This window comes from Primulina tabacum, chromosome 3, assembly GCF_025594145.1.
Source record: "Primulina tabacum isolate GXHZ01 chromosome 3, ASM2559414v2, whole genome shotgun sequence".
Taxonomy (NCBI): domain Eukaryota; kingdom Viridiplantae; phylum Streptophyta; class Magnoliopsida; order Lamiales; family Gesneriaceae; genus Primulina; species Primulina tabacum.
Window position 1 is genome coordinate 18,543,162 of NC_134552.1, and position 27,360 is coordinate 18,570,521.

The following is a 27,360-nucleotide window of genomic DNA, read 5'->3' on the forward strand; positions in this document are numbered from 1 at the left end:
TCAAGTGAAAACTCATCAAATCTCTTCACAAAGGCACTTCCTACGTCAATATTCAGAAAGCACATATATAATATTGGGATGCGCAATCTACGAAATTTGTGAAGAATTGTTCGTGTCAACATGAGGGGGAGTTTACGTGACTGCACTCTTTTTCCCTTACTATGGTTTTTATCCCAATGAGTTTTTCCTAGTAAGGTTTTTAACGAGGCAGTACAAAAACACGTAATGAAGACATCATCGTATCATGATCATCATCACAAGGGGGAGTGTTTAAAATAATATTTAAAATGTGTGTATTGAATATTTGAATGTTGAAAATAAGAGTTGTAAATATTGAAAATTAGTGTGTGATGATGTAGGTAATGATGTATTTTATTTTTGGATTATTTGTAAAGAAATTCTATAAATAGCCTCACCATTTGTGAAGAAATTCACAATTGAGTAGAGAGAAAAATATTATAAAGTGTGTAATTTGATAAATTTTGAGAGTTTGAGATTTTTACTTTTTACCATAAATTTTTACTTTTGCACAACAAAATAACTTTTTCCTTTAGTTTTCTTAAAGTAAGGTTTTTTTTTTTGTGGGTCCTTTTTGGGAGGAATAAGGATACAAAATTGACCTTTGCTACCACTTGATTATTTTGTCAATATAAGTTAGGTAGTTTTAGGTTCCATAAAGGAGGCTAGTGGAGAAGTACGCGTCAATCGGATTGTACAAATAATTTAATCATCATAAACTAACCTAAAAATGATCGTATTGGCATGCAATAATGAGACTTTTCCTTCAGATTTTTCAGACATGAAAACGAGAGTAAATTTACAATGAAACCACCCAGGTGACCAACATAGTTGCTATATATAAAGCCCTCCTTCCTCAATTACATAGATTGTTTAGATGACATGAGATACATAGGATAATAGAGTGGTAGCAGCAACATTCAAGGGTCATCGCCAAATAAGCACAGACAGATGTGAAGAAGCTTAAAGATCAGATTGACAAAATTGAACCAGGGTATGAAGAAGTTAGATGTTAATGGTTGCATCCCACAACCTAAGCATCCCGTTGCGTCCCCCGCTACAGATTCTCTTCCTTTCAAGATCCGAAGAAACACATCTAACCTGAAAATCCATCACGAGTGAATTGTAAACATCAAGATTCTGTATATTGATATCATTTTAGTGTCACAGAGAGAACATGGAGTAAATGCAGTTGGAGTAAACTTTTGATGTTCAATGAAAGACATTACATACAGCCAGCTTTTTGCAACTGTACAACCACCCTTTATAATAGGAAAAAGACCAAATTATATGCAACCGGGGACCAGGGGACCTGGGCTGGTTAGATATGCTCACAGGATGAGTTCTCAGAAGTTGATAAAAATGGATTTAACATGGACTGCTAGATAGTGGTGTGTAATTTTTCCCAACAAATTTGTGCATTTCAGGATTTTAGTTTGGGAAGAATGATTGGAACTGCTGCGAAGAACAAAGGCAACTAAATGTGAACAAGCTCTGGCATCAAAGAGTGAATTATGTGTCAAGTCTAAACAAAGTTATGTGTGGCATCTTGGTCACGTCATCCTAGTCTTCGAGTATATCTAGATTCATTTCCAACCTTGTTTAAAAATAAAAATACCACTTGTTTCCCATGTGATACATTTCACTAGCCAAGCAGATACCACTTCGCATGACACTCAACAAGCTCATTGTGACCCAGTTTATCACATCTTAAGCCTTAAGGTACCTGACACAACTCTATGGAAAAGGGTTGTACTTCAGAAAAAGAGAACAAAAAGGAATCAAAGTGTTCTACAGTCATAAACTGGCAGGTTCAACTGAAAATAGAAGTCACCTTGGGTTATGGTACAAGAGCATGGGGTAATTTAGTGACAGGAGGGAAAAAAAGAAAAACAAAGTGTAGTGACTCATAGCAGGGCAAAACCAGAGCCTAAAGCAATCACACTTGGAATATGTAAGTTGATTTGGCTTAGACTGGTTGTTCACGAGGAAAAGTTGAGAAGATGTCTCCCATGGAAGTCTATTATGATAACATAGCTATCATACATAACCCAGTGCATCGTGACAGAACCAAACACGTGTAGGTCTACATGCACTTCATTGAGAAAACAGTATGTCTCACGCTTGGAGAATAACACACAGGATATTTGTTCAAAAAATTAGGAATCACAAGGGCTTCAGAGCAAAGATAATAAAGAAAATAGAGAAAAAACCTTACCATTGCAACTGTTTTTTGTGGGGTCCTGTAGAGTTGCCACCCAGCCATCCTTGAACTTGAGTTAGAGAGTCCACCAAGTCTCTCTTGAGGCCGATGGAAGAGAGACATCGAATTATCAGCTGCTCCTATTCCTAACCAGTGTTCGCCCGCATTGATAGATAATATGGAAGACGTGTGAATAGTAACATTCTTGATACATTTTATGCCACCTAAGTTTATCATAAATGAAGTGTTAGGTACATGGTGGTAGTTAAAATAATAAGATAGACAACTACAATATATATTATAAAATACTAACCTATGTGATTATTAATTTGCATTCCACAATTCTAAACAATCCCAATACACTTTCGATTTCTGGAAAAACTTACAAGCCACAATAGCAAAACGAAGGGTATTTTATTACATCTGGGGCAAAGTTGTGTAGCCCTAGAATGCACTATTTGTGTCAAGCATCTCTTGGCAATATACAAAAGTACACCCGGAGAGGGCTTTACTTCTGTAAAATGAAAAGTAAATGATCCAAATTTACACAAGTGCTGACCGAGTAGGATAGATTATTGATAGGAGATTAAGCCCTCAATACAGAAATTCTGCAAGGGGCAACCTAGCAGTTTCTAAAATAATCTGATGCAATTTGTCAATATCTTTAACCTCAATTGCAAATCAGGATATTACCATTTTAGATAAGTTACATTATCTATAACTCTTACCATCATCATTTTCCCAAAATCGTAGTAGTCCATCATTTGATCCTGAATATATAAAAACGGCATAAAAAATTAGTGCATAAATTCATTACTTGAATCATTTCGCAAGCAACACAACCTTGACAATATCAAATGTAAACCACAAGTATCAAGCAAATATTATTAACCTGTTACAATCCCTTTATCTGACACAGAATATTCAACACATAAAACTGGGCCGTCATGACAGGCTAGGACAGCGTCGCATGTTCCTTGAGAGAGAGACCACATTCGAGCAGTCCAATCATCACTACCTGTTAGTACAGTGTCTCCAACCATTCTGATAGACCTGTTCAGATGGGCAGAGTCTGCCTAAGATACCACACTTTTAACATGCTGTGACAAATGATTCATTAAAACATTGTGACTTACCTAATCCATTTTGAATGTCCTAAAAACTTGTGCATCTGCTTTCCAGCACGAATGTCCCAAATGTTTGCAACCCTTTAAATGGATATTCGAATATGTCAGGGGAGATAAGGCCACCATGGTGATAATACCTGTGTAGTTGCATATATCAAAGTATATGAAAGTTTAAGTGGCATACGTATCTCGGCCTCCAGCAGCCAAGATCCCAGTGGAATCATCATATTCCATGCAGAGAACAGCGCCTGAACAGCGACCTACAGTAGCCACACAGGTATCTGTCCTTACATCCCACATCTTCACAGTTCCATCATGTGCAGCAGTGAGGACACGCTCACCAGAGAGCATTCGTACAACGCTGACCTAAAAGAGAGCATGGCAAGCATTAGCCAAAGTAGCAAACGAGACATCAATGCACCAATCTGCTTATCAATCAGATGGAACTACAGAAACATTCAATAAAAGTAAAGACAAATGAAGATTTATTTAACACATATCCATGCATAAAATGCCCTACCTGACAAAAAGATGAACAGAATTATGTTACAACACTGACTCCAAGTATCAGTTACACGAAGTTTAAAAATACAATATCAGATCACAGTGATTAGATCATATATACTTCACATTCAATATTCAACGAACAATAGATAAGAAATAAGAAAATAAATACATAAAGAGTAAGAGTAAGAGTAAAATATTTGACCCAAATGAGTAGCATTTCAAGTAGAGGCTAGGAACAAGTAGGTAATGTAAATCATCTGCATGAGCTGTTCAGTGATAGGTTCAGGTTATCCTGACTAAAGCCATTGTTAAAGTCCACCGTTACATTCAGGTGAAAATGATGAATTATGAGTTGTCTGTTACTAAGCCTATCAAGACTCGTGTCTCCAAATTCAAGACAATGTTTTATGTGTTACATCACCAGTTTTGACAATACCCAACTACATAATTCCTTGAGTGATTATGAAATCCCTAAAATCATAGAATAAGCACTGATGTTACAGAAATAGATGTACTCTTATGTTTGGCAAATATGAAATTGACTGAAAGGGGATACATTGCACAACCCAATGACGAATGAGTTCATCACTTTTTCAATTCAAAATAAGCAAAATTAAGCACATATTTTTACAAAGAGATCTACAATGCGTTCACAAAAGGTAGTTAGATTCAAGAAATCAGAAATGACTGATCTCCAGATTCCCAGAACTACCCTATCTTAACGTGACGTTGAATGAGTTCATGTGTTTCCATTTTCAAAATATTAACAGCTCAATCTGATAACCCTCCTCAATGTAATTCTTTTCCGTTGCACGTTGGTTATATTCTGAACTAAGTGCATCATTTAATGATTTTTTAATAGAACCATGTGCCCAGAAATACAATACAATCTATACATATTCAGGCATAACAGAGCTCCCATACCTGTGCATCATGCCCCTTCAGTTCTTCTAGAAGCTGAGTTGTCTGCTTATCCCACACAAGAACAGACTGGTCATCAGATCCAGAAACCACCTTCCCTCTATCAGAACTTATGGCTCGCACAGTTCTGTGCAAAAAGTATAAAATAGAAAATGACAATATCAACCCTCAAACGTTTCAGCACAAACTGTATTTAGTACGGCTTTAGTCATTGGCATAGATCATTCTGTAACTGCATGCACGAGAAGATCAAACCATCCATATCCAAACAAACATACTCAAAAAAAACAAGCATTGCAGTTACCTAGTATGCCCCTTCAAAGTTGCTCTGAGTTCAGAACCACGAAGACTGGGATCCCATATCTTAACCTGCGATAACAAATACAAAATCACCTCTAAGATTTGCTGAGAAAATGCCTGATGCTCAGAATTCTCAAGTGTTGTAGACATCATGGTCAAAAGAAGCTTTTGTCTCAAAAAAACAAGGGGTGGTTGTGCATTTCAAGGAAACAAAAAGTGGAAGAGAATGAACACCCACTTAGAATAGCTTCTATAAATGATAGCATGGTACAAAAAAAAAAAATTCATGGCCTAACTTCTAATATACTATTTTATCTCACCGTGCAGTCTGTGCTTCCACTAATAAAAAATCCCGCATCTTCACGGTCACCAACTAAATCCCACACTTCTCTTTTGGTCACACAATGTAAGGCAGTGACTGCTCCAGTGTGACCTCTTAGCATGCGGATATTGGTTTGCACCTTCTTCTGCCCAGCTGCATGTACATCTTGCTTGTACAGAGATCCATTCTCATTTACGTCTGCAAAGGCATAGTATACAATGGTCTCATTGCAATATAATTACGTGATGTCACATTCTACTTAAGAAGCCGGATGTCTACCTAAACTGTCGCTATCAGATGCCCACTTACGGACACGACTAAAAGAGCTGGCTCTATCCCGGCTAAACATGCTCTGGACCCAGCTTCTTCCAACAACAGAAGCCTCGGAAGATTGCTGAGTGGTATCAGAAACATCCTGTGGACGTGGAGAAGGCAATCCGTATGAAGGGGCAGATTGGAATTTTCCAGAAGATATTCCCCAATATCCACTGCAAACTTGTCGGATATGAGACAGGAATCCTCGGAGCTTTATCTGATAAATATTTGTGAAATAGCAAAATATAGACTATTAAAAAATTGTTCTAAACTGCAAAAGGAATAACTTATAGAATCTCCATTATTGGAGGTAAATTTGAGAGTGATATCTAGACTGCAGTACTTGTGTACCTGCTTGATACTGAGATACTAACATTGCAAGCTTTGTATTATCAACAGACATTTTCACACAGATATTAGCAGTACGATATTTTGCTGATGCGCCAAAGATTATAAATGTACAATTACACATCAACATATGACATTTTTAGCTTTTCAAAAACTCGTGAACATTTAACGACCCTCTTTGTATGCAAGTTCTACCATCCAGTTCCGCTACAGTCTTCCAGGCCTGGATAGCATTCATGAGGACCCATCACATGAGAAGCCATACTACTTTGTTCAGAGATCAACTTATGCAGCTTCGACTATCAAATATTGTTGAAAGTTTTAATATAGACCAACTTCAGCAAGTTACCAAGAAGTTTGAAACCTAACAAAATCCCGAATGTCTAGTTCTAGTCTAGAAAAAATTTGGATTTGTCGGCTTTATAGAAGGAAAGGTAACAATGAAACTTTTAAGTTGTGAGTATCACTTAGTTAACATTGATTACTATTGTAACTCATCAAAAAATAAATAATATGAATTGGGAAGCGAACAAGCCAAATCATACACGTTTTCGATAGGTTGCTGCAAATCACATAATTTGAAGGATGCAAGGCATCCAATTGAAAGACAAAAGCTATACTCCAAGCCATTCATTTTAGAACGACAGAGTGCAAGCAAACTAAGTCCATCTGAGAAGGAAGGGAAAGTAACTTACAATGTGCTTGTATCCAATGTTATTCTTTCCTGCTATCGTCTCAATCATGAACCAAGCATCCGTGTCAGGAAGTCCCAAACCAGCCTTCATAACATTACCAAAGAGAATTTGACAGTAACGAGAGTAAGAACAAAAACTTCAAGAGAGGGAATAGAGTGAGAAACCATGGGACAGCAGGCAGAAGAAATACCATATGTGTCGCCACAATGATTAGCTGTGCTGTAACTAATGTCGCATAATTGGTAGACCTGAGACAACAAAAGCACAAACAAAATGTGAAGCACGCGCCTTTCACTTTTCATTTTGGTCATTACTTGTTCTTCTACCTATTTTTCCTTATGGGGAGAGAAGATATGTCAGAAAAAATTGTGTGAATGAGTCCTCTGGCTTGACTACAACCAATGAATATTTCACACATAACAATTAATAAATGATTGAAGTTGCAATCTTGGTATGGAAAAAATTCTTTTCTCCTACTTCACCCCTGATATAATCCCACTTCTTGCCGCCAACTTAAGCAGCAAAGTAAGATACCAGTGTAAATTAGATTATAGGATCTTCATCACTAGAAACCAATGCAAGCTTGGTGGCTAGGTCCTGATTGCTTGGAGCTTGATTTATCTTCTCTCTTGTTTTACTCAAGTGAGTTTGACATCGTTTATTCCCTTCTTTCTTTCTTCTACGACTTTTTTCTAACAACACATCATTTACATGTCAAATCATCATTTTTTAACATGGTAACTAACCAATCACTTTTTTCATAATATCTTTGTATACATGCAATACCTGCATGAATCATTGCCTTCCACATTAACTTTCAAAATCGTATTATCCAAGCACCATTTTGGAACTTTTCACTTTGTCTGTCTCCCTCGTTCCTAAATATATAATGATGCATTAAGGCATCTATATTGGGCTTATATTTGACTTGAGACTTGCTTACTTCTTCATAAAGAAGCAGATCCTTGTACTAGAGGTTAAACGCCTTCCTCGGTAGACCGTAGACCACGCAAAAACAGAGTAGAGACCTCAATAAATGAGTTTCAAATAAAGAAAACTCTTGAGCGAGCATTTTTTAGCTTTAGTCAAGGAACACAATCAATCAGAATAGAAAATACAATTTTATGCCAATAAGGGTCATAATAACTTGCTTATTTGATTGCATGAACCGTTTCCTAGAAAGGAGCATCAAAATAATGATATCCTTACTTGCTGGAGGAGCAGTCGAGCAGGTAGTCAAAATATCCTTCCCAAAAGCTGCAACAAAACCGTAGAGCAAAAGTTTTTCATGTAAAATATATGTAGTCAATCTTTGGCACAAATATCAAATGAACGGGTATTTCAAGTATTTGAACCAATGTGCTTACTGGAATTAATTTTCTTTGTTTTGAATCAGAACCTATCCAGTAACCAATTAATATTTTCCCAATGAATACTAATTATTTGTGGATGTAATTCAATACATTAAAACAGAAAGTATACAAAAAAAAAATTCATTCCCTTAACAGGAAGAGTGTCAGCATTAAGGTGCAGTATAAAAGTCGGGGATCATAATTAAAGTTCCAGTTGCCATGTTGTGATCTCAATCAGTTTCGTCTCAAAGTCAACCTCAGAGTTATTTGTAAACTTATCAAGTAGAGCGCCATTGGTTTAATTTTTCATGATGCATCAAATAATTGGACCCAGATTTTGGATCCATTACAAACCGAAATGAAATCAACTAACATTTCTGTTTTTGCAAAATCTCCTCCATTTTCCGGAAAGTTCTTAAAGGTTTCAGAAATTTTCCTACAATTTTACAGGGTTAAAGAGAGATTAAAAGAATTTGAAATATTCCACTAAACGGTCTAGCGGGGCGGGCTGACCGACAACCCACCAAAACACGTTTTTGGCCGGGCGGCCTAGGAAATTGTCAACCAAACCCCAGGAATCTTCAAATATAATCATATTACTGCAATTGCCAGTCAATTTGGCAATGAGTAGTTTTTATTTTATTTAACATTTTCCTTAAATTCACATTTCTTATTTTGTTATTAACATCGATAATTTATAAACTTATTTTCCAATTTTTGAATGAAAAAGGTCACAAATTTGTTTGAGTTTTTCTAACAATTTCCACAATGATATTTGGAATTGAGGATAATTATGAGTACTTGTCATTGTAGGTAGCTGCGTCATACCAAAGAAGAATGCATACCGTAACTCCTCCCAGATTGTAAGAGACCGTAGGTGTCTCTGAACATAATGTGAAACATTGTTTACATCCTTTTTATGCATCTCAGAAGACACTTCCAGTGCATCTCTAACAGTGGCCATGTCATTCCGGGCTGTAGCAAGATTGATTGCTGTTTTAAGCTGTGATTATGCCAAGCAAATCACTTTCAGGTTAGCAAGGTGCCCTTTTTCACTAGCCAATATGAAAACCTCATACATGTTAAAATTACTCATCTATTCAATTGTGGGCTAATTCAGATACTAGTCGACATTTTGTACACTTTCTACCAAAAAAGAATGTTGAGTCATAAAACATGTGTGTTCCGTAAAAGCGCTCACATTAAACGACTGGAATTGAGGTAAAAATTTAGAGTATGCGTTGCCAGCCAGTCCACAAGGTTGAATCATACGTTACTTTCAGGAAAATAAAATATAGTATCATTTTGACTGCCACTGTTCTTTTCATACACATCTTGTGATGGCATCTAGTTGCAATCAAATGAATGCAAGCACATTTGCACCTAAATTCAAGAGTCTGTATTTACAAGCATATCATTACTGAATGTTCGCCAATTTTCTGTAGCCTATACATTTGTAAAGAATCACCAACTGTCAAGTAGATTGAATCTGCATACAAAGGAGACGGTCATCGTCCTGATGCGTTATTTAAAAAAGGAATATCCTGAAAAACATAAACGGTACACGTTGGTTCTTATTATTTGTGGATGATCATGTCTGTCTTGGGTAATTCTCACAAAAGAAAAGAACGAGGCTTCCACGATTTTTAAAACCTTACACGCTATGATCTGAACACAATTCTCCACCAATATCCAAATCTTCCGCACTGATCCGGCAAGAGATTTCTTTAACTCTTACTTGGGTGATTATCACATCACTCAAGGGATCATTCTTCAAAACTCTTGCATTGACACTCTGATGGGAGTCATATTTACGTGTTTTATTGTGTTGATTTCAATCTATTTTAGTATGAATTCGTTTGTCAAGTTCGTATTTCATTTATGTTTGTTGTTAAATGTTGCATATGATCACGGCTTACCTTGATTTAGTGATTTGCAGGAAAGTTGGCTAGAAAAGATGATAATTTAGGAGATTTCATGAAGTGGGACAGAATAGGTCGCGCTGGGACGGTCTCGCGAGTACATGAAGTATAAGGAAGCTGGACAGTGCAGGTCGCGCTAGAGCGATTACTTTTTACCTCCCCAGCACGAGAAAGAAGAAAATTATGTGCGCGGACAGAAGATCTCGCGCTAGGACAATCACTTTTTACCGCCTCAGCGCGCCCGAGGAATCTGCAAGAACACGGACAGTTAATGTCGCGCTAGGGCGGTCATTTCTTACCACCCTAGTGAGACGAATTATGAAAATTTTTGGGGACGCGATTTCTTTACTTCTCTAGTGGATTATTGGACACAATTAGATGCAAGCAGCCCTAATACTCGAAATATTGGAGGAGATTATCACTTTTCAGCAGCCACAAGCAAAAGAAGTAGAGAGAAAGACGCCCGGAGTCGAGGAGGCAAGCGAAGAACTCGTGATTTTCACGCAGTGTTTTCTTTCTTCTTTATTTCTTTTAGTATTTCTAGTTTAAAAACATTGTTTTGATAATTTGATGATATCGTTTAGTAACTAACTTTTCATATTTGTTACGATTTAAGGAGAGGTTACACCAATATGTTGTTTTAGTTAATTTAATCTTTAACTTTTGTTATCCTGCTTGATTGTGTTATTGTTTTCTTTGAATTATTAATGTCTATCTAACTTCTTTAATATTCTATATTGTGAATTAATTTGAGATAATAGATTCCAATAAGAACGAGTAGCATAATTCGTGGATTTACAATTTGCATAGACATATAAAATTGAATACACGATGATAGTGATATTCCAATAGGTCAAAAGTTAAGAGATTTCATACACCGTGTAAGCAATTACTTTTGATAAATAATCAAAGACCTTTAATTATTTCGTTGTATTGAATTAGTTTAACATAGCTTGAGAAAGTTTGTAAACAATTTAGGGAATCTTGTCAATAGCATGAGAATTGTGAAGATTAATTAGCTGAAATAAACGAGGGGTAGTAGGTGAACTAAAATTCCCAATAAATTCCTTTCTCACTTGATTTTAATCTACATTTCAAATTGCTTAGTTTATTTTTCTTTGAATTACAATTTTACTTTGAATGCAATTTAGACTTGTAACATTCCAAAATATCGTTTATATTTTACTAAAGATCAATTTCTGAAAATAAGTATATTATAACTTGATTCATGCACTTGCGATTTATTCGAGCATAAAGATTTAACTTTATTAAGGATTTTCAGTGCAAGAAAATCTCGATCACACCCCTCAGCAAAATGGTGTCGCCGAACGCAAAATCGTCATCTCCTTGAGGTTGCTTGTTCTCTGTTGTTCACTTGTAATTTCCCTCATCATTTCTGGGATGACGCCGTCCTAACTGCCACTTACCAAATAAATAGGACGTGCATATTTGGTTGTTGAGCATTCATGCATATCCATTCCCAACATCGGGGCAAACTTGATCCTCGTTCTCTCAAATGTATATTTCTAGGGTATTCTCTTGATCAGAAAGGATACAAGTGTTATTCTCAAATCACCGGAAAATTTTACTACTCCATAGATGTTACTTTCAATGAAGCTCAACCTTTCTTTCCACATTCCTCGGTTCAAGGGAAGATTGTGATGAACGAACCTCATAATCTGGAGCTCATCGACATACCAAATGACTCCCAAATTGAAACAATCCACTAAATCCCACCAGATACCTCTCAGCCACATCCAGAACACCCTATTCTATCTTTTGACCATGTTTATTCTCACAGAAGATCACTTCACCTTGGGACAATCAGCCAACCAACAGTACTTCCTTGCCGCCAAATTCTCTCATTACTTCCTTGCCGCTAGATTCTCTGAACCACAATCAAGGTATGTTGAGCTCTTACTCACAAATATTGATGAACTTGATGGCAGGTCCATTGCCTTGAGAAAATGAGTTAGATCATGCACCAAACATACTATAAGTAACTTTGTCTCACTTGATCATTTATCTTCTGCATATCGAGCCTCTGTTGTGAATTTAGACAAAGTACAGGTTCCATCAACCATCGTTGAAGCTCTCCAAAATCCAAATTTGAAGATTGTTGTCTTTTATGAAATCCAGGCTCTTGAAAAGAACGACACTTGGCAGATCACAGAACTTTCACCTGGGAAACGAACTTTTGGTTGCAAGTGGATCTTCACATTTAAGCACAAGACTGTTAAAGCACGACTAGTAGCAAAAGGATATACCAAAACACATGGGATGGATTATCAAGAAACCTTCGCACCGGTAGCCATTCTAAATACGGTATGTGTATTCCTATCCATTGCTGCAAATTTAGACTAGCATCTATACCGGCTCGATGTCAAAAATGGGGATTCTGGAAAAATAAACTTACATGAATATACCTCGAGGATTTGAGTCAGAGACTACTGTCAACAGTCATTCTATGGTCTGAAAGCAATCTCTAGAGCCGGGTTTTACAAGTTCACCAAAGTCTTGAAAGGTAATGGATAACTGATTTTTTCAAACACTCCAATAAAGATCCTACAAAGATAGGATCTTTATTATCATCGTATATGTTGACAATATTAAATTCTTGATGAAGGACTTAGGACTCTTGAAATATTTATTGGGAATGAAAGTGGCCAGATCAAAGCATGGAATCTTGATTTCACAAAGAAAATGTCTTGGACCTCCTGAAAGAAACAAAGATGTTGGGATGCAAGCCTGTTGATACTCCTATGGACCCAAATATAAAAATTGGAAAGAGGGAGGATAATCCACTGGTCGATAAAAGAAGATATCATAGATTAGTGGGCAAGTTGATATATATCTCTCACACAAGATCTGACATTGGATTTTTTGCAAGTGTCGTAAGTCGGTTCATGAACAATCCAACATAGGAACACTTGGAGGCCGTTCTTCGGGTATTGAAGTACCTAAAGGGTCCCCTGGAAAGGGACTATGTTTTCGCAGAACCACCACAAGAAATATACATGTATGTTGTGATGCTGATTAGGTAGGATCTTCTACTGACAGACGGTCCACATCTGGGTATTGTTCATTTGTATCGTGTAACTAACATGGCGTAGTAAGAAGCAAACTGTGGTGGCAAGAAACAGTGCAGATGCAGAATTTCGCTCCTTGGCCGATGGGATTTGCGAAGAAATATGTCAAAGATTGTTGACCAAGTTGAAGTTGGAAGGTAATCTGACAGTTGAACTAAAGTGTAACAATCAGGTTGCGACAAGTAACGCCAAGAATCCAGATCATCATGATCGTATCAAACTAGTTGAGGTAGATCATCATTTCATGAGTGAAAAAATGATAAGGGAATCTTGAAAATCAACTACGTTCCTAGCCATTCACAAGTTGCAAATATCTTAACAAACCCCTATTTCGACCTACATTTGAAGACTTGGTGTCCAAGTTGGTACGATCGACATATACCCACCCCACTTGAGGGAGAGCGTTAAATATCCGAAATTAGATAAAGATAGGCATTTGGATTATTATATAAACATTCATCTACTGTTTTATATTCTAAACATTAAATTAGATTACATTGTTATCTTTCGATTTATTATGTATACGTAAAGGTTTTAATTCTCAGTTGATGGCAGGAATAAGAATTCATCTTCTTCAGCATATATTTTTCTTATATCAAACTACACAGACATTTGATAAAACAGATAGGTGAGGTTCAAATGGGGAATTTGCACACAATAGTATTATCCTGCTCTGAACTAATTCACCAAGATGGCAGTCTTCAAACATGCCAGAGAAGATAACATGATCTAAGCCAAAAATGAAAAAACTCTCACTTGTGGATTATCAAAAGTAAAGAAAGAGCAGTAATCATCAGAGATCAAAACTACAACAAACCTAGTAGCATGCTTGATGAAAAAATAACTTGCAGTATAAATTCTAATGAAGCGAAAAATTGTCATATACAATTATTTTAAAAATGAAAAGATCTAAACGTTTGCATTGTGCGAATGTGTCAAGAAGTGGAGGCTTAACTGACCAATTCTTTCACTGCAATGAACTGCTCTTCAGTCAATTGACAGGGCCATCCCTATAGGGGTTGGGGTTGGGGTTGGGGTTGGAGGGAGAGTACTTGAGTTAGAACGTCAACATGCAGAGGATATACTTATAATTGATTGTGCTTGTTGAGACAAAACATACCGAATGAATGTGCTCTCTTATACATTCAACAAAACCACTACCGCCAATTCCCTCAGCATCAGACTCAATTAAAGCTGACAGCGTAACAAATATGTTCCAAGTAAATTTACCTGCCATGCTGAAGAAAACATATTTAAACTCGGTGGTGTCACAAAAGCATACCGATGATGGTTCCATACTCAAATGACGAAAGAGGATCATCAGTAGCCCCTAATTTCAGAAGCCTGAGCCACAATCCCTATATAGAAGAAACAAATTCCATAGAACACAGAACAGAATAAGATATTTTGCTGAGAGAGAGGCAATTTCTTGCAAGAAACATTGAGAATGATAACAAATACATAGGGATGTAAACGAACCAAACCGTTTGTGAGCTATTCGAAGCTCGATTCGATAAAAGCTCGTTTGAGCTCGTTTAATGAGGCTCGTTAAGATAAACAAACCAAACTCAAGCTTTACAGTATTCGGCTCGTTAGCTCGTGAACATGTTCGTTGGTAAGTTCATCAGTAATTTTTTAGATGAAAAAATAATAGTTTTGATATTTGATTTATTGATTTTGCATATTATTTATGAAATACATAGAAAAATCTATTAAATTTATTTATTATAATAAATTTACAAATTTTAATAAGAATAATATATTTTTCTTTAAATATATAATTTACATTTTAATTAATTTAATGAAAATTTAAATGTATAATTCATATTTATTAAGCTTGTTTAGGCTCGATAAAGGCTTGAATAAGCTCGTGAGCCATGCATATATTCGTTAAATAAAGCTCGAGCTCGGCTCGATTATAAACGAACCAAGCTCAAACATTCAAGAGTTCGGCTCGGCTCGACTCGATTACATCCCTACAAGTACACATATAGAGGTTGTCGAGTTACAACTACATCCATCTTGAAGTCAAAAGATGGTGATTTGAAGAGTGTCACAGTCCTATCTAACTAGTATGACATAATGATCCTCTTGTACTTTATCACACATAAAGATCACGCCACAGAAAATATCCTGCAAACCCAAATAACATGTATTGTGATCTATAGTTTGTTTGCCAAATTTGTTTTGCATATAATGATCAGATTAAGTATTCAGAAAGTAAAGGATACTTGTGTTACCTGACATAGGTCGCTCTTTGCAAAAATTCAAATAGCAAAAGATAATTAGCCAAAACTCTAATACCAAAGAATAGTAATATTCAAACACATGCAGCACAATCCATAAAGCATTTTAAAATACAGAAGATGAATGTCCATAAATGCCTGGCTAGGATGTAGGATAGGAGAGTGTGAACAACCAGGGTGACCTAGACACCGAATAAGTCTAACTTACACAGCCATATCAAATATAGTAAACCATAAGTGCATATAACTGTGTCAGTGAAATAAATAGTTTCCACCACCAAACAAGCAATATCATTAAAGTTGCTCACAAAGAGAATCTTTGGTAAAACCAAGAGGTCTAGGTAAAATACAGGAAATGCATTCAACCAAGTAGGGATATATTTTAGAGAAAATGAATACATAAAAACTAATGCACCACCTGTAGCTTCACTTTAATGTCTAAAACCATGCGCTCTCTTTCAGCCTGTAAGAAATAGAAATTAATCCAAAAATAACAATGAATGTTGGGTTGGTTTGTGCTTGACCGCTATATTGATATATTAGGATACTCACAGCCCTCTCCCTTGGACTCAAGCTTTCAGGCTTATTGTCTTTACTAACAAAAACTGAAGGTGAACTACATGTCATAAAACAAAACAAAATTAGTTTCAGTAAGTAGGCAAATTCATCTAGTTAGAAGTATAACATAAAGTCTCATCTTAATTTATACACAGTCTACCTTGGAGTATGCTTATATTCAAGAGCACCACTTGCTGCAGCCAGTATCTGCTTCCTCTTGTCTTCCAGCTCTTTCGATAGGATATTTGGAGGAAACCTATCATAACAATATTTGGTACCTGGCCCATTAAGTAATTAGTACCACATCCAGCTCACAATATGCAAGGAACCTCTTTGTATATATGTCTAATCTAGTAGCATCCAGTTCACAAAACATCAAGATTACCTGGCGTCGCCACACTGGGATCAGAAATAGTTATGATCTCAGGCTCTATTAAAAGCGTGGGGAGAATTGTCATAGGGTTTTGTCCCCGCCCAATAGCATCTTGTAACTTGTCAAGAAGATTGTTTCCGTTTGCTTCCGAACCAAGACCTCTCTCCAAATAATCAAAGAAACCTTGGGACTCTACAAACTGGCTAATCTGTAGTAATTGCACAAATAGAAAATTAAGAGATTTTATTTTTTCATAATAAAAAATATAAATGTATGAAACTAATAGAAATTTCATAACTAGCTTATTATAATTACTAATTTGTTCCAGTGAAAAAAGATGAAAAGACTCACCATTGGATCCAGAGGCTGGTTCGTCGACCGAGAACGCTTTTTCAAAAAGGCCTGGCTATTGAAGACATGAGTTGCGGTATTTTCCTGACAAGAAAACAATTCAGTAACTTTGATTCAGATTATTGAATAAACTATTTAAATTTAAATTATAGAAATGTAAGGCAAAAGCTCCATACTATAAAATTGCGATAGCCACCTAATATTGATGCAAAAAATTTCAGGAATATAAACCTGCAAGAATAAAAAGGTGTTACAAGGTTGAGATAGACATATTAAATGGTGGGAAGTTTTTGCAAATCAGCACATCTGCTCGTTGAGGCAAGGAAAATAATTGTTCAGCGGGAAGATTATAGTAAAAAGAAGGTAAAAGCTCACTGAGTATCACTCACACACTCACACATGCACACATAAAAACATGTGCAAGTAAAATGATTAAACATCCAAAAATTTCATTCCCTAACCAAAGCATAAGTATGGTTGAGGGCTCATTAAATGTGTGGATTCCAACTAAATGGAACAACGATCATACAAATCTTAAGACATACAAATTCACCCAAAAAAAACTGCCACCATATATAAAGTCATCTGATCAAGTTCACGGAGTTTGAACAAAATAGAGCATACAAGTACATACCTGAATCTATTATCACCTTGAGTCACGACCAAAAAAAATATGTGAAATGAAGTGTGGAGTATGATATACGTAAGTATAATTCAACTATGAAGAGAATCTGTAGGAGAAAAATAGCTCACTAATTAAGTAGTGAGATCCATTATCCCATGACGTCATGATGTGCTTTACAAAGACGAGCACATTCATAAATATGTATGGAGGACATTGATAGAAAAATTGCCCATTAAATGTGAGTACGGATAATTACTAGTCAAAGAGGTAACTATCTGGGTTCCTAGCAGATATATGATTATGATAATATAACCTCAAAATTATCACCTTACCAGATTTCCTTGTCAAAAATATTCAAAAAGTTTTACCCATTCAACCAAATCAATGTGAAAAATAGTGGTACTGTGTCATGTAAGAAATAAAAAATTGAGCACCAAATGTTTTCAAGAAAAATGGCGATACTACTTAATGGTCACAAAAATCTTCAACTGAAAAGGGCATAACCGGTACAGAGAATGTAGGGTAAGAACGAGATAAATTACACCACAATCTATATTCAGTTACGATGAAAGCATAAGCCCATCGATGATTATATTATGAGAGTTCATATAGGTCAACAAGAATCACCTAAGATGGAGATCATGATCCTCTCCCCAAGTCCTACCGCCACCTCTTGGGCATTGCTCAAAGAAGGAACCTCCCTTCATCTGGTCGATGCCAACAACATTTGGATATAGCAACTTCATTATTTCTCCACGCAAAAAGCTATACTCTGGTTCAGGTATGGGAGGAATTTCCTCCGTTGTGGTGATGAGATTATGCTTGAGGTCAACCACCACTACCTGCAACAAAATGAAGGAAACAACACCTAATATCAATTACAGGCATGCCACTGAATCAGAATTCATCATAATTGTTAATGATGAAGCAGTACTAATAAAGATAAGAGATTGACCGATGTAGTCAATAGCAACTTTAAGCACCCAAGCAAATACTACATTCTTCCAGCGACGAAATGTCACGTCAATTTTACATCATGATCGTGAATAAGTCAAAAGAGAACAGAACAAAAGTCATACTGTAAATAATTAATCTGAAAGCTTAAAGATTTACCAGAGTGGAGAATAATCCTTAAAAAAGTTGATAACAGAGTTAGAGATTAAAAAAAATCGACATGAAATCATGCTTGCAAAGTTCACGTGACGTCCCATTATACTCATAACACATAATGACAATTATCTTCTTATGGAACCTAATGTTGTAAGCCCGTGACAAAACAGATAATATTCAAATGCTATGATTAGCAATATACAATCAATACTTTTGAACACTGCCCACTATGATTGATGGAAGAAGAAGGGATGAGCAGTCACCTACTCTGAACTGAAATACCTATAATGTTCCTGCATAATTTATTTAGAAACGTACTTTCATATCCTTGTTTACTCAGGTATTATTCATGAGAACTGTAAGCGGCTTAGCCCGTCCACTAACTTTCAGTTATGTCCCTGCTTAACTGTACTCTTATAAGGGAATCATACGAATATTTATATCAACCAACAAAAACTATTTCATTGTTCCTCGCTAGAATTGACATTTCTTCCAACAGTAAAAAATGCAAATACTCGTCAAAAGAGTAAAACAACTCAGCCAACCAGTTTTATAGTTATTTTACAAAATAACTGTCCAAATAAATTAATCATTGATTGATGTTAACTCCAAATCTGATCATGGCTCAGGACGCCAAAGCATACTTAGGTTTTTAAAGACCAATGTTCCATTTTAAAGGCACCAAGACTGGTGCACTTCATGCACCAAACCACAAGTCATATTTACATGTGAAAACATCTGGGAAACCATTAAGATAAATGATTCTGACAATTAAGTATTCAATATAAACAACAATTAATGCGAAAATCTATTTTTTTTTCAATCCCTTCAAACAACCTTTAGTTACTCCCAACTGTTGACTTAGATATTTCAAGCAAAATTATGAAAAAAAATTCAAAGAAATAAGATATAAAATGCAATAAAAGCAACAACAATGGTGTGTGAACTTGAAAACAATCTCAAAAGGAAAAGAAGAACTAAAATATTTATACAGAAGGAAGAACATACCCCATCCATGACAAGCCCAAAAGTATCAACACCTGAATGAAGGCCCATCATATACGGGGTGGGGGCATCGATGTAGTCAACTCCACTGAAAAATAGTAACGGAATGTAGACATGCTTCAGAACAGCAAACATCAAATCATTAGAAAGCATTCATTTGAAAAATTCAAAGAATAAAAATCATATTACTTAGAGGTACTTGGGTGTTTCTCAAACAGAAAAAAAATCTCCTCATAAGCAATGGTTAAAAAAAGTATGACACACCTGCCACCGAAATGGATATATTAAATGGCATACAGCTTCTGATACAAGGGTTAAAAGAGAGTATCTGCAAATACCATACAGATAACACAATTAGCACCGACAAATATAGTTAGAAAACACTAAGTCAACTGAACCAACGTCCATAAAATTCCCGTCATATGGGACATTGCCAGGAACCTCAATTTGCACTTTCCATATCCTGGGCCATGGAAACCCATGCATGCAGCAAACAGCCCAGGAAAGCCCATTGTATACAAAAGGCTCGCACATGGTAGGTTCAAATCTGAAGAAGACAATTTATATAGGAATTGGGATCTAGTTTTAAGTTCATCTATTTTGATTAAGGATCTCACTTCGTTATTTGTGGACCTATGGTTCGCTTGTAACTTATTTTGTTAATCAATATAATATCATTTCTTCTAAAAAAATCCGAAGAAGCCAAGAAATGAAGGATCTAAGATGATCTTTTGTTAGAGGATTTGAGATATCTAATAAATATTATCCCTTCAGAGAGAAGCATTTAGCTTATCATTATCCTTAGGATTTTTTAAATTTTGGTTGGTTGAATTAAGAGAGAACTCTTGTATATAACTATTACTATTTATTAAGAATGTGAAACCCATAGAAACTATGATGGCCTCTTTGGTATGGCCATTATAAAAAATACCAATATAACCTTATATTTTATCTAATCTTTACGTTACTGTTGAATAAAAAAGGAAACACGTTTCATTTCCCTTAATTACCAATATAACCTTAATATTTTATCCAATCTTTACATTAGTGTTGGATAAAAAAGGAAACAAGTTTCATTTCCCTCCACTCCCTCACATAACAAAGATATCCAAATTCTTTTCTTTAAAAAAACACTGCTTCTGATTTTGTTCTTTTTAAAAGAAACTGTTTCATTTGCATGGAAAATAAATAAAAGATCACTGAAGTCTCAAATTGTAAGTGTTAAGAGAGATCATGATATTTCCTCATGACGGTCCTTGAATCTAAGAGATAGTGAGATTCTCACTAACGAGCCTTAAATCAAAAAACATCAGATCTTCACAATCATCCATAAATCGCCCCATCACGAGATCCCATAACAAGGGACAGTAATATAACTGGCAGTGCTGAGAGTCATATTACATTAGAATATATATTTAAGTTTATAAATAGATAGTTGGTAATATTTTTATTCAGAAGGATAAATATAAATCTTATATAAATATGTAGCATTTAAAAAACAATTAAAAGAAAAAACAGAACTCTAAGCAACATAGCTAAGGTATACCCCTTTAATATTAGCTAGAAGATTGACACCAAAAATAATAGTGATCATGAAGTTCATAAAAATGATACTTATGCAGCAAATAACTCCAAAGGAAACGGGATAAAGAAATACTTGTCTGAGCGAAGCAAAATCCTCCTTTCAAGCAGTACAGCTGTAAATAGTTTGATAAAATTATCAACGTCCAGACACTGGAACAAAGGCTGGAAGGATATCTGTCATGACATGAAAATAGAGTACGGGTAGGTACAGACCAGAAAATTAAAAAATTCCATGGAAAAAATTTTGAATGAGAAAGAAATTCGGTAACACACATCAACATGAGGAAGTCCATCCTTGGGTGGGACCTCAACAGCGAGCAGACTATTTTCAATTGCAAACAACACCCGGTCCTTTCCAGGTTCAGGCAGAGGTACTTTAGAGACTAAACAAGCTATAACATCCCAGAGTGGCTTGCTGAAAAGTTTTAAAGCTGAGCACAGTAAAACACTCTTCAAACAATAGTCATTAATACGGAAAGGAAAGCAAATAGACAACATTTTCATTCTACTGCATTTGAAGTGATCTTGTAGACATGTACTCAATGACTGTAAAATTTATTTGACTTGGTCATCAGATCATCTACGGAGCCTCATATCCATCAGTAATATAAACCTAGCAAAAAAGTTGTAATTAAGGGTGTGGAAAAACCTTAATCACTTTAATTTTGACATTTAATATTTCATAGAGTAGGATATCATTCACCCATCATTTAACAGGGTCTTAACTAATGATCCTCATTTCTCTTTGTGGTAATGGTTTGAAAAGAACCAATGAGGCCACTCCAAAAAACCATGATGGCAGCCAATCAAGGAAGTATGAAGCCACAGATATATAGTATATATACCTTTGCCTAGAAGATGCATATATATATAAAGAGACACGAAAACATGTATAATTCACAACCACTAGTTTGAGGACTACATTGATGGATAACTTGGAAATTCAATGAGCTAAAACTAGGCAAGTATGATAACAGCTAGAATATGATCTTGTGAAGTAATTTGTCACTTATTATTGAAAGATCTCTAAACACGAGCTTTAAGCAACTGGGTGCACCTAAAATTGATATAAACTCAAAAACATTAATATCATAAATAATCCAAACAAACAAAAAACAAGCAACCTGGACGAACCATTAGTACCTGCTTCCCGAAGTCGAGAAACAAAGTAAGAATATTTCCTCCAACGCATCCCGCAGAATGCGAAAACTAGGCGCCCGCGAGACCAGACAAATGCATTTGTCCGCGAAAGAACCAGCAGTAATGCGATACGCCTCAGCTATGTCCTCACACACTCGATCCCTAAACGCAATGCAACTGACATAAATCTTGGATCCATCCCCCTCAGTTAACACAATTGGATAGCTCCTGGGATCGGATGACGGGTGATTGGAATCATAGAACTGCACGCCGGCTGGCAAAACGCAAGTGGGCAGTTGAGGAGGAGGTGGAGGATAAAGGGAGTGATTTTGAGGAGGGTATTGATCTAACAGAAAGGGCAAGTACATGACGCCATTGCCATGGTATCCTTTGTTCCCATCAAGGGTTCGGATTTCTGGCCCGATTCCGCACACCACGAAGTACTCGAAGATTCGGGCCATTCGTTAACCAGCTGAAGCTTTCCGATTACCTCCAGATCTGCGAAGAATAAACCTGGTTGTCGTGGCAGCTATATTTAGGAAAATAAACCTTTTTTTAAAAAAAATATATATATATTAAAATAATTCTCAACAAGTGTATACATATGGGATGATCGTTTTCTTATATGTATACATATTTTTTCGTGAAATTGTATTTATGTAAAAAAAATCTAAATAACTTATTTAAAATTAAAAAAAACTATTAATTTAGGATTTGATACCTGAGAATCACCCAAATATGGGATTTAAATCTCTACAAAATCAAATTTTCATTTTTGGGATATGAAAAAATTAATTTGGGATTTAATTCTCTACAAAATCAAATTTTCGTTTTTATCCTTTAAATTATTTACAAATATAATTTAGGATTCGATACCTGACAATCACTAAAATATAGTTTTAACTCTCTACAAAATCAAATTTTCGTTTTTACCCTTTAAATTATTTACATAAATATATAAATCTACTTCTCTGCAACCAAATCTAAATGCTCATCCCCCAAGAGCATCTCCAACCCATCTCTAGTTTTGAAGGAAATTTCCAAAATAGAGTATGGGTTGGTGCTCCAACTCAACTCCACCAAATTACTGAAATGCCATCATAACAATTGCAAAATAGTCATTTTGTATTTTTATGTATTTGTTTTGCTCCATTTTATATTATTACATTTTAAATTATTTAATTAATTAATTTTAATGTTAAATAATTTTTATACTTAGTTAATTTATTTTAATTGTTTTATTATTTTCATGAATTAATTAAAGTATATTGTTTATAATAATCATGAAATGAAAATAATAAACAAGATAATGATCACAAAAATTAATAACATAATTTATTAGAAACACTTATTGTCTATTTAATTTATTTAACTTGATAAACATGCGATTTTTTTAGATGATAAACAGTAGACAATACTAAATGACATCACAAACAATTAAAAGACATCACCAACAATTTAAAAAACACAAACAACAATAAAGTTAAATGTCGATTTTTTATTGTATTATGTTTATCGAATAAATTGAGTTCGGTTATATAATACATAATGTAATTATATAATTATATGTGTGTGTTTTTGAAAATGAAAAAAAAAAGAAATGAAGTATTTTGTAATATTTTTAAAGGATATGGATTGGAGAAGGTTTTACGGATCTCTATTTTAGAGGATAGATGATGAAAAATAGAGGATATGGGTTGAAGATGGCCTAAGCAAATCCATCTACCTGACCTATCATCCTCCCTTCTGGCTTCAAAAAAGATGATTAAAGGTCAAGATCATTACTACAAGTAGATTGTTGTCAATATGTTTTAGTTATTTTGAAAGTCGAGTTTAAATATATATATAATTCAATTTATAGAAAAACGATATTCTGATTTTTTTTCTCCACATTTATCGTTTTTATCTGTTATTAATGAATGCGAGATTGTTGTTGTTCATCTACCTACTTATTTAGAAGTCTTGAAAGATTTGTGTTTCACTTATATGCCCAAACAAATAGCGGATATGTATTTTCAAGAATATGAGTCTAATTAGGGCGATGGGTGATCGCCGGTGCCATCAGTTGCACGGACAATGAGCGGCTCCTGGTAGGCTTCTAGGTGGAGGGAACATGAATGAACCGACCCACACGGGAATGAGAGGGATTCCGAAACTGTTCAATGTAATGGACTGTACAGTTGAAGAGGGCTTAAAAGATTTGATTTGTACCTACTCATATCACGAAGGTGCATCTTCTTTTCGGTAGCTCATCACATAAGAACTCCAAAGTTAAGCGTGCTTGACTTGGGGCAATTTTGGGATGGGTGATCTCCTGGGAAGTTTCCCAGGGTACGTGTGAGTGAGGACATAAGCACGCTGGAAAGACTCGTCTTAGTACAGTGAGGACAGTCGTCGAATCTGGGGCGTTATAGTTGGTATCAGAGCCGACCTCTCTTAGTACGGTGTGGTTCGGGGACGAACCAAGCGGAAGCTGGTGGGCATGTGAGGCCCGGGGCCGAAGAGGGCGGGGGTAATCGCCGGTGCCATCAGTTGCACGGACAATGAGCGGCTCCTGGCAGGCTTCTAGGTGGAGGAAACATGAATGAACCGACCCACACGGGAATGAGAGGGATTCCGAGACTGTTCAATGTAATGGACTGTACAGTTGAAGAGGGCTTAAAAAATTTGATTTGTACTACTCATATCACGAAGGTGCATCTTTTTTTCGGTAGCTCATCACATAAGAACTCCAAAGTTAAGCGTACTTGACTTGGGGTAATTTTGGGATGGGTGACCTCATGAGAAGTTTCCTAGGTGCGTGTGAGTGAGGACATAAGCACGCTGGAAAGTCTCGTCTTGGTACAGTGAGGACAGTCGTCAAATTTGGGGCGTTACATGACCAGTCAAGATCATTACTATAAGTAGATTGTTGTCATTATGTTTTAGTTATTTTGAAAGTCGAGTTTAAATATATATAAAATTCAATTTAGGATTCGATACCTGACAATCACTAAAATATAGTTCTAACTCTCTACAAAATCAAATTTTCGTTTTTACCCTTTAAATTATTTACATAAATATATAAATCTACTTCTCTTCAACCAAATCTATATGCTCATCCCCTAAGCAAATCCATCTATCTGATCTATCATCCTCTCTTCTAGCTTCAAACAAGATGATTAAAGGTGAAGATTGTAACGCCCCGAAAATTTAAAAGTCCACACGAACCACATGCACGAGTTATTAAAATCTTTGTGTATTTTAATTAAATGTTTTAATTACATAAATTAATTATGTGGTGCATATTTACATGTTTAAAATATACTTATCTGCATGGTTGCATTAAAATGTATTTTTCAAAGGTTATTCGAGTTGTGATCGAGGAACGGAGACCGATGGCTGAAAAATAGAAAATATTTTTATGGAATAATTGTTTTTTATTATTTAAAATAAGGGTGATACTTTTTCTTATTTTTGAAAATAAGGAGTTTTGAGGTGATTTTATACGCCGGACGTAAATTTTATCATCTGTTGGTTTTTCAACAAAAATACGAACTTTTTGGCAACCCGGCTAATAAATTCTTATTTTAACTATTTTAATTAAATTCTAATTAAGACTAATGTGCCTAATAGGTAGGCTTATTAGGCCTAAGCGTTATTTAAGGATTTAATTAGTATATAATACATGTTAATCATCCCAAACCCTACACTTGGACACAAAATCACACGCCTCTTGTTCTGAAATTCTCATCCAAATACACGACACCACACCCCACCAAAATTTGGAGAAAAATCGAGGATAGCTCAAGGAAAAGCTCTAGCCAAGGTCTTGCTCCGTTCTTCGCAAATCTTCAACGAAAAATCGTGCGTTAAAAACTGCAAAGGTACGCCATATTCTTCTTTTACTCATCATCACACCATATTATATAATTGTTCATGAATTTGCATGAAAACAAGTCACACCATCTGTTATTTTCGTAACCATGAAGATACATGTTGTAAACTCTTGAATTTTGGCTTCAAAATCATGATCTGTAGTGTTTAAAGGGCTGCCTTGAAATAGGATTTGATCAAGCATGTTTTTACAAGAGTTAGGGCTCCAGGAACTCAACCTAACAAGCTGCACATCATGATAGAAAAACAGTTGAAACCATCGGGTTTCACAAGCAGGTGAGGGGTTCGGTTTTTGGGAGTTAAGGTCTTGGCTTTGGTTCGGTTGGGAAGAGGGCTGGGCTAGGGTCATGTGTGAGTCAGGGGAAGAGTCCTAGCCATGCTAGGACTCGAAAACCAGGGGCTGTGAGGAGTCCTTGCCAACAAGGACTCCACCCGAGAGCCCAAGGGAAATCATGTGCAGGGTGTTGCTGCTTGTGCAGGGAGGAAAGGCTCGGCCAGGGGGCTATGGACTGGGCTAGGTCGACGCTTTAGGGTCCTAGGAGGGTTGTAGAGGGGCTGGTTCAAGGGCTGGTCCGTTGGTTGGATGGCTAGCAACAGAAACCGGGAGTGCATGTCAAGGTGATTCTCGGCCAAGCATGAAATCTGGTGCATTGCTTCAGGCGCGAGTTCAAGGGGCTGGGTCAATCTGGGCTTGGTCTAGGTGTGGTCCAGGGAAGGTTATGGTCATGAGGGGTCAAGTGGTTAAGGGCTGAAAGGGTCCTAGACTAGGTGGGTGTCTTATTGCTCAAGGGTAACACACGCACAACACATGCAGGTTTTTGGGTCAAGTTCCAGGAGGTTTTTGAGCAGGCCAGGGCTGGTTTTTCGGTCTGGGATTGGTCATTATGGTCTCTAGGTGGGTTGGCTAGGTTTTGGCTCAAGGTGGCTTGGGCGTGGCTCGAGTAAATTAGGAGATGGCTCGGTGTGTTCGTTAGTGTGTCAAATTCGAAAATAATAAAGCTAAAATTGAATCCATGGGTCCACGGGTATGGCTCATGACTTGGAAGGGTTGAATAAATACTAAAAATGTTATGTTTAAAAATTGGGATCAAAATAATGAGTTTTGGATTTATCTGGGATTTAATCGCCGCACGAAACGCTAATTAACGAATTAATTGAAACGCCTAGTTTTAAGCTTTATAAAATTATGAAAATTATATTTAAACTTAAATAATTATTAAAAGTCTAAGTTTTTAATTTGGAAATTTTATATTAAGTTTTGATTTAATTCGAGATTAAAAAGTTAAAGAATAAATTAAAAGTCCTCGATTTAAGCTAAATAAAAAATATGAGAAAATTCATGTAAGCTTAAATAATTATTTGAGACATGTTAG

The 27,360-nt window shown here is 35.9% G+C and overlaps 1 protein-coding gene across 2 annotated transcripts; it reads right to left on the bottom strand.

The window, feature by feature from the left end:
* Nucleotides 1–738: 738 nt before the first annotated feature.
* LOC142540932 (DENN domain and WD repeat-containing protein SCD1) lies at nt 739–22,654 on the bottom strand. 2 transcript variants are annotated; one of them, XM_075647411.1, is made up of 29 exons: nt 22,115–22,654; nt 21,245–21,386; nt 21,045–21,145; nt 19,652–19,715; nt 19,391–19,504; nt 17,900–18,114; nt 16,824–16,878; nt 16,648–16,731; nt 16,309–16,504; nt 16,084–16,201; nt 15,918–15,981; nt 15,784–15,828; nt 14,402–14,477; nt 14,240–14,313; nt 14,079–14,129; nt 8,954–9,111; nt 7,966–8,013; nt 6,947–7,004; nt 6,757–6,840; nt 5,678–5,930; nt 5,397–5,596; nt 5,081–5,145; nt 4,780–4,903; nt 3,533–3,714; nt 3,358–3,429; nt 3,114–3,274; nt 2,950–2,991; nt 2,237–2,445; nt 739–1,119 (listed from the first exon to the last, which is right to left on the bottom strand). In XM_075647411.1, exons 1-29 carry the CDS (start codon nt 22,570–22,572, stop codon nt 1,024–1,026), a joined length of 3,609 nt encoding a protein of 1,202 aa, XP_075503526.1. In that variant the 5' UTR covers nt 22,573–22,654; the 3' UTR covers nt 739–1,023. The 2 variants fall into 2 exon arrangements, with proteins under 2 accessions (XP_075503526.1, XP_075503527.1); XM_075647412.1 differs by having other exon boundaries at nt 21,245–21,402; nt 22,115–22,391.
* Nucleotides 22,655–27,360: the final 4,706 nt, after the last annotated feature.